The sequence below is a fragment of the Cibotium barometz genome, chromosome 43 (genome assembly GCF_041138505.1).
Source record: "Cibotium barometz isolate CiBa-2024 chromosome 43, ASM4113850v1, whole genome shotgun sequence".
Classification (NCBI taxonomy): Eukaryota; Viridiplantae; Streptophyta; class Polypodiopsida; order Cyatheales; family Cibotiaceae; genus Cibotium; species Cibotium barometz.
The window spans coordinates 21,296,312-21,304,868 of record NC_141088.1 but is presented as its reverse complement, the minus strand read 5'-3'; the positions used below and the strand labels follow the sequence as shown (position 1 = coordinate 21,304,868).

At 47.6% G+C, this 8,557-nt stretch overlaps 1 protein-coding gene across 6 annotated transcripts; it reads left to right on the top strand.

Annotated features, from left to right (window-relative positions):
• The first annotated feature begins 5,794 nt into the window (after window positions 1-5,794).
• Window positions 5,795-8,293, top strand: LOC147613682 (uncharacterized). Of its 6 annotated transcripts, none has more exons than XM_086781637.1 (5): window positions 5,795-5,933; window positions 6,072-6,172; window positions 6,451-7,028; window positions 7,258-7,374; window positions 7,461-8,293. In XM_086781637.1, exons 3-5 carry the CDS (start codon window positions 6,453-6,455, stop codon window positions 8,064-8,066), a joined length of 1,299 nt encoding a protein of 432 aa, XP_086637763.1. In that variant the 5' UTR covers window positions 5,795-5,933; window positions 6,072-6,172; window positions 6,451-6,452; the 3' UTR covers window positions 8,067-8,293. The 6 variants fall into 6 exon arrangements, with proteins under 6 accessions (XP_086637763.1, XP_086637767.1, XP_086637764.1 ...); XM_086781641.1 differs by having other exon boundaries at window positions 6,424-7,028; XM_086781638.1 differs by having other exon boundaries at window positions 6,072-6,269.
• Window positions 8,294-8,557: the final 264 nt, after the last annotated feature.

Genomic DNA, 8,557 nt, shown 5'->3' with positions numbered 1-8,557 from the left:
CATTCTTTTCCTCCAGGAGCATCATCTCTCAAAGGGTCATACTGCTGATGCGGGAAGATTTTACTAGGCAAGAGTCATACTTGTTGGCCCTCCATCCTTCGGCCCCTTAGGGACACATGGAGGAGTTTGCATGTTTGTTAGTGGGCAGCTTCTGCCGGCCTTGACAGGCTCAGGAGTCGTTGTCCCAAGGCGAGCACAGTGGGTCACCATTCTGATTGGAGAGGATAGCGTTGGCTTCCTCAATTTTTATGCCTTGATGAACGCCGCTAGTAGAGCCCTCTTTTGGAGCACAGTTCGCAGACCCTTCCCTAGGCTGACTTTTGGTGCATGGGTAACAGCTTCAACATGATAAAGGTAGCAGAGGACAGACTTGGAGGAGGTACGGCCACAATCTTAGGAGTAGAGTACTTTGCCTGATACTGGTACTTGGGGGATAGGACCCTTGGCACTTGCTAGAGTTTGGGCACAACCCTAGGAGCCTCAGCTTCTTGAGATCAGATAGGAGGAGCACTAGCCCCAACCTTTCTAGACTTGACAGGTTCTACGTTGAGGAGTGGGCTTGTAGCCATGGGGGCATGGTTGGTATCTTGGTAGGAATTTCTTTTTTAGATCACTTCCTGGTGGTTATTATGTCCCTAGAGGACCCCTAGAGACACGACATGCATGTGAGCTCTAGGATTCCAAACAGCCTCATTCAGGATGGAGCAGATTTGGACGGGATTGGACTTTATCTCAAGCTCTACTACGTGCGCACTGGGATATTGGCCTAGGGGAGATCAAAGGTTTCTTGTTGCAGGAGGCAGCCCAAAGTAGATTGGAGGGATTTCAGGAGTAGGAGCTGAGTCTAAGGAGGGGACTAGCCTCTTTACAGCAGCTTCATGAGCGTTCCCTAGATAGCCCATGGATTGAGAGTCAACTTCTTGCCTGCTCGCACAGAGATTAGATCCATAAAGGAGAGGAGGGTGGAGTACATATACCATGCCAAAGCTTCATTATGGACCCAGGTGGGGGACAGAGTAACATGAGATTTCTTCGAGATAGCCACCCCCCACAAGAGGAAAGATAGTAATCATAGGGTACATGGCCAAGATGGGCTATTGTTTCTAACCCCCCCAACGTGAGAGCCATCGCCCCCACTGATTTCTTTAGTTATCTTCTCACAGTAGGTGCCCCATTATCTCCACAGGTGATGGATGCGTGTGCGAGAGGGTCTGGCGACACACGAGAGAGGTGGTTACCCCCTCTCTTCAAAGTCTTTCTTACTGACTCCATTCACATCAGAGGAGTTGGCAGAGGTGATGATGACATTACCCAAGGGCAAATGCCCTGGGGTGGACGGGCTTCTAGTCTCTTTCTTTCTTCGTCATTGGGACCTCATGGAAGGCAGCCTTCGAGCTGCCTTCAATGAGATTATGCTCACAGGTGCCATGCTAGAGAGGCTCTCAGAGGGCTTGATTCACTTAATTCCCAAGGAGGGTGGTGACAGATTGGAGATCCAGCAGTGTGGAGACCCATCACTTTTCTAGAGACTACCTATAAGATCTTGGCCAAGGCCATCAGCAGGAGACTTTAGCCCTTTCTCTTGGATTTTATTCATGACACTCAGACCGGATTTGTTCAGGATCAGAGTATTTTGGACAACATTTTCACCTTCTGGGAGAGATGATAGCTTTGGCCAGGATGCGAAAGCAAGACCTCATAGTGCTACTCCTAGACTTTGAGAAAGCTTATGATAGGGTGGATTGGAGCTTTCTAGAGGGCACGATGACCCGAATGGGATTCCCCATGGAGTGGATTCATGGAGTCTCAGGACTTTATTCAACGTCACACAGCCAGTTCTCATTTAGGGAGCCCGTGGTGGCGACAGATTCGCCCTTTCTCGCTCGGTTCAACAGGGCTGCCCTTTGGCACCTTCCCTCTTCTTATTCATTGCCGAGGCCATGAGTAGTTTTCTCTCAGCCCAAGAGATCGGGCTCCATGGATTGCGTCTTCCCCTCTACATGCAAGAGGAGCTGCTTGACTTAGAGTTTGCAGATGACATAGCAGCCTTCTTTGCTGGAGATGTGGGGAATCTATAGAGATTCGTGGAGGCGATTAAGATTTTTTGTTGCGCATTAGGAGCACAAGTCATGTGGTTTTGGGTAGGCTTAGCACCGCCCCGACTTGGCGCCCAGTTTGAGGCTTTTCAGTGGATCCCGAGGCACTATCTTGGTTACTAGGTGGGCATTGATATCTCTATGAGTAGCAGCTTGCCCTGCTCCTTCTAAGTAATTGGAAGAAGCTTTTATACTGGAGTTCTGCGAGGCTCTCCCTAGTAGGTAGAGTGGTGGTGGTGAACAAGGTTCTTCTTGCCACCATGTGGTACATCACTTTGTGCTGGGCCTTCTCTCGGGCATGTATTGGCTAGGTACAACGATTGATCCAAAACTTCTTATGGCTTAGCAAACAGGAGGCCAGCTAAGGCCAAGGTAGCTAATCATTTAGCCACGTCATAGAGTGGGGCTAGGCCTCATTGACCTTGCTATTCAGAGCCATGCCCTGTTGGGCAAGTTGATCATTAGAGGACTCCTTCCTGGTGGTGAGCCTTGGAAGAATTTCTTATTGGCCTTCAGCCCACACCCCGAGTCTTGGGGGCCCTTGGCGCTGCAGAGCACCAGATGGATTTTCATAGAGATGTGGGCCCGCAGTTTTAGTCAGCTTTTGAGGACAGATTTGTAGCCAGCTTACTTCGAGCTTAGGATCATCTCAGGCTGGCCCTTAGACAGATCGATGTGGTAGCCTCAGAGGAGCGACTTTGGCAGCCTTTGGTTTGGAACCCCTTGATCTATTTATACAGTGGCCACATGTTGGGGGCCCAACTGCATGGGACCATTCAGGTCTCTTGGAGATTATATTGCCTTAAGCATGGGACCATTAAGGTCTCTTGGGGATTATATTGCACACAGATAGTTACCCCCGGAGGTGCAAGAGAGAGGCCTGACAGGGGTCCGCCGAGGTAGAGACAGGCTGAGCATCGACATGGACTCAGCTATCCCTTAGGAGTGGTTGACTCCTATCTCACAGACCCACCCCCCCCTAGAGTGAGTAGGTGTGTTTACCAGACATGATATTCTCGTGGCGGTCCACGGAGTAGATGAGGACACTGGTTTGCTCACTTTTTCTATTGGATCCCATGACAAACTTGAGAGATCCGAGCTTCCCATAGAGGACTTCAAGGGGCTGCACCTTGCAGAGAGTGAGGGTGATTGGCTTTCGGGCGGCACAAGAGTGGCATGTAGACCTCCACCGGCCAAGGTGCCCAGGGAGAGATTCTGGCAACTATGGATATGGGAGTGCTGACCTCTCACGCGCCTACAGTGGGACTTGGGGGAGTGGACTTTGCATGACCCCGCTGCTCGGGAGGAGACTCTGGATACCCCCTTCTTTGCATATAATACGCGGCTTGGCCCCGCAGGATCCAGATGCTAGAGATTGATGGCACCCCGACAGCAACATCACATTGGCAGCAGGGCCTCTCATCATGTTTCCTTTCAAATTTCTGGAAGAGACTATGGGACAATTTCTGGCCTACAAAGATCACCCTCTTTCTTTGGCTGATGGCACACAAGAGCTTAGCGGTCTAGTAGTTGGAGGTAGGCTAGCAGCTTGCCCGCGGTGCAACCACCCTTAGGAGTCTTAGCGACACTGTCTTTGGGATTGCTCGAAGGCTCAATAGATCTGGTAGTGGATTCTCCGCATCTTCACTATTGAAAGGGGCTCAACCCGAATCATTACATGGGGCACTATCACTTGGGCAACATAGGCTGCGTGGTCAGGGTTTATGAGGAGGATGGGGGAGGGTTGGCCCTTTAGGTCTCTCATCATAGTATTTCGACAGTACTAGTCACAGCCCCGCCTACAGTTGATTGGTGAGGACTAGGCTTATGCTAGAGATGGGAGATTTGTAGTAGCATTACAGCTTGACACATTTGGTGTGCTAGATGCACTAAGGCCATGGAGGGTACCCATACTCCACCTTCTGAGTCCATCAAGAGCATTTGACTCGACCTCATTCATACCCTCCGTGGTCAGTGTGGGGAAACCTTCAAGGAGGTTCTGACCGCATGCAAAAGCGATGGGAAGCTTTCTTGAGGCTATGGAGACCTAGCCCTTTTCTCATAGATAGAGGCGATGACCCCACTTGGCACTACAGACCACCTATGTGGTTGTTCCTCCCTTGTATGAGATAGCCTTCTCTCGTCACAGAGCGACCACGTGGAGAAGGGTCTCTTTCCATTGTGATCATGTGATTTCTGCCCTGTATAATATGAGGCGAGTTTGTATCTAGCCCCATTGTGGTTGTATCTAGCCCTTTTGTGGCTGTTTTCCATTAACGAATAGAAGGATCTGTTTCCTAGAAAAAGAAAATCAAGTTTCAATTCTTCTCCATTCGGAGAAGGAACCTGGGTCATGTGGAATGATAAAGAGCCAATGTGTAGGACTACCTCAAACCAAAAGGATCTAAACATGCAGTCGCATAACATGTCCTCAGTCAAAGTGAGCCTCCAACCTCGAAGCCAGGCTCTGATGTAGGATGAGTGTCATTGGAAACCACACAACCAACCCCATGAGACAAGAAATCCCAAACCCTCAAATAGAAGGTTTCATGGCAGTGGAACGCAAACTTTATCAAACTTCTCTAGGTACTAAATGGGATCTCAAGTTTCATCAAATTTGGTCATCATCCTTGAGATGTGGATTGGCTTTTTACCCAATTCTCTAAGCCTTTAGTAGGTGTTATGTTTGTGGGGCAACCCCCTTTCCCATTTCAAACACGATCCTTAGCATATCTTTTTCATATTCACCACGTGGTAGTGGAACATAAGGGAGTGGTTATGCAAAACCCTCAGTCTCTGTGTTTAGTGTTTCGTGCCCCATGGGGTTGGGATATGTGGTTTCCAATGGCACTTGCCTACCTGGCTTTAAGGTTACATGATTGCGATAATTGGGAGGACACATTGTGTGATTGCCCTAACCCTTAGTCTCTGGGTTTAGTGTTTTACAATGACAACTTACAATGTCGTTTACAATGACAACTTATCCTATCCTACGCCTACCTAGCTTTGAGGCTCAGGCATGTAGGGCAACTAAGGACACATCTTGTGATTGCCCTTGTGGTGGAATCCTTGGGCTTGAGGTAGTCCATGCAATTGGGTGTTTACCTTTTCCCATGTTCCCTTTCCTCATCCTAGCAGAGAGGAACTGGAACTTGGTTCCGTGGTGAAGAAGCTTCCATAATGGGCTCCTTGATAATTTGTCCCTCTTTTCAATGCTAAGGTCTTCCTTAAATTTTTTTTGGGACCAAACTAATTAATAGAAAAAGTAGATGTTGGGTGCTTTATAACATGAAAGTGATTGAGAGATAAATCATCGGCCAGTAGCGCAGTTGTTAAGGTGCTTGGTTGATATGCCCAAGGTTATGGGTTCAAACCCTGCTAGCTACCTCGAATGATGCTTACCTTGAAATGTTACCCGCAGGTGTGTGGTGTTTGTAAAAGGGTATGCGGGGGCGTGAGAGCAGTCCTGTCATGAACTAGGAATTACTTGCCCAAATTTTGAGATAAAGTTAGGGTGTTAACGTTTTAGGTCGTCCCACTTTTCTAGGATGGGCGGGGAGACTCCCCGGTCCATGAAAATGGGCGGGGCGCAGTGTGTAAAGCACTTCATTCTACCCGCACAAAACCCTAATTTTTATCAAATGAAGTGAAATGCAAGGAAAATGAAACACAAATGACTCCTCTATATTTATCGCTCTCCAACGCGTTAGATCTTTTGATCGTTGAGGCGGTGGGATCCCTGTTGTCTGCGTCTCTTTTTCTTCTGCCACTGTGAGGCGTTATTGTGGAGAGGAAGGATTCGCGACCGCTGCACAAGACCCAGCCTTGTTAGGGCAGGTACTGCTGCTTTCCGTGCTTTAAAAAAAGAAAGGGTTTTGTTGTTTGTTGCTCGGTCAGCTTAAGGTTTTCTTTTGTAGCTCTTTTCGTCTGCGTCTTTCCTAGGGTTAGCACTGAAGCTTTTGTCTGGTTGTCAAGGTCACCTCCGAGCCTTCATTTGTTGCCTTTACTAGGGTGAACCAGGTTTAGCTCTGCTTCGGAGGTCCTGTTAACTGCGTGGTCGGAGGCATACATCAGCTGTGAGACTCCTTATCCTTAGACGAGTTTGAGAAGCCTCTCTCCGGACGTTTCCCCATTTCTGTGGCCATTTTCATCTGTTTCTTTGGCTAAATAAGGGTGGGTTCCGGTGGTGGGCGAGTTTTTTTTTTCACTTTTACTTTTCTTCCACCATAATGTGCTCTCTATAAAGATTAGGGTTAACGTTATCATGTAAGCTCTGCTGAGTCCTGTTGTTTTCCATCTGAATCTTCTGTGTATGCCATCCTTGTAGGTTACTGAGCTTTTCTCGTCCGTGTAGTCATGGCCAGAGGACGAAAATCCAGACGTGGAGGTGCAGCAATGTCACAGGCAGAGGCCGAAGAGACAAAGCCAGTGGAGGAGTCATTTGAGACACACGCCAAGGATGTGCTGGCGAAGCAGGAAGTGCCCAAAGAAGTGCCTGAAGAGCCTGTTGCCGAGAAGATTGAAACAGAAGACTTAAAAGAAACTGATGAGAAGGAAGAAACTCTTGAAAGTGAGGCAGAAAAAAAGGCTGATACCAAAGAGACACCAAAGAAAGAGAAGCGCATTAGAGGCAAGAAGGGCAAGAAGCCGGCAGCTCCGGAGAGTGGCAAAAAGGGGAAAAAAAAGATTGATATTGCTGGACTGATTTTCATGTGCAACACTGCCACTAAGAAAGACTGCTTCAAGTACCGTGTGTTTGGGCTTCCTGAGGCGAAGAAAGATATAGTGGAGCAGGTTAAAAAGGGGATAAAGTTGTTCCTGTTTGACATTGACCGGAGAGTTTTGTATGGGATTTATAAGGCAAGTTCTGAGGGTGGCATCAATCTGATGGAGGAGGCCTTCAAAGATTCTGATCGCAAGTTTCCAGCTCAGGTTTTGTCTTGGGAATTACTATATATGTGGATTTTATTTCTGAGTGCGTGCGTGCTAGTTTTTTAATGATTACATCTAAAGTTGGCTTAGTGGGGTGTCTGGCCTGTCAAAGAATTGGGCGGCCGCTTGAAGCTGGTCCCTTCTAGATGGCACTTCCTCTGTTGCTTCATTGGGGGGACCATCTGAACCCTCATTGACTTGTATGTTATACTGACAGTACTTTTTGCAGGTGCGATTCCGCATTCACAAGGATTGTATGCCGCTCGAGGAGAATGTCTTCAAACAAGCAATAAAGGAGAATTATTTCCGTGGCAATAAGTTTAAGTGTGAATTGAATATTGAACAGGTACAGTTTTAGCCGTTTTTGGTAAATTTTGCGTATGTCTAGTTGTGCAGTTGAACTGACTTTATTTTGTGTCCATATGAGAGCAGGTTCGTAAATTGATGCAGCTTTTCCGTCCTTTGGATTCTAGAGGCCTGCCAATGCCTAATCCTAGAAAGGATTCAAAAAGAGAGCCTGCCTTCAAAACCAACACGCCCCGAGGTCCTTCTCGAACCCCACGGTCTCGAGGACCCCCTCCTCGAGGTGCTGCTTCAGTACATGCAAGGGAGCCAGTTTATCCCAGGGAATATGCACCCCTGTATCCCAGGGAGCGTCTTCCAACTGAAATGGAGCTTCGCATGCAGCCAAGTTATGTACCAGTGCCAGATTTGGCACAGGCTGAAGCCGAGGCATTGTACAGGCAGAGGCTTCAGTTGAGACAAATCCAGGAGGCCCAATTAGATGCTTTGGACAGAAGGGCTTATGCAGTGGATCCTGTTGGGATGGATGCATCAGTTGGCAGTCGCAAAAGGTATTTGGAGGATGTTTATGCAGAGCAGCAAGGCTTGGTTCCCAAACATCATCTTTACAGAGATTTGGAGTACCAAAGAGAGATTCCATACAGAAGCTATGGTGATGGTTTGCATGCTCTCTCTGGAACTTTGCCATATGAATCAACTGGTACTCAGTTGGCATGGCCCCGAATGACTTACTAAATGGACTGCAGAGCTTGTCTTTCTCGAGGAGATTTAAAAGAACTGTCGAGGGTGTTAATGTTTTCCGTCCAGACAAAAAATTGAGTTGACAATGTAGTTATCTGTTAGTTTGCTTTGCTGTCCCGAATTAGCAGGCTATCTTCCACCTCATCACTATTTTCTGTATGGGTTTGACTTTCTGATAAGCGACCATTCTTTTTTGTGATCAATGCAATTTCCTTTTTTTTTTGTGTGTTTCTTTTTAAGCAGTTTGTACCAGCTATCTATAATTGCCTTGCCTAAACAATTGTACCAGCAGAGAGTAGTGTTCCGTATGGTGTCTAGCCTCGTACACAGTGAAGTACGCTGTTTTGTGATGAGTTGGTGATCCCATCAAGTGGACTGGTTTTCACTATTTCCTGTTTTATAATCATTTCGAGAAGTTTTGCTGCCTGCAATGCTTCGTGGAGGCATGACTTCCACACAACATACACATGACATGTGGGTGGATG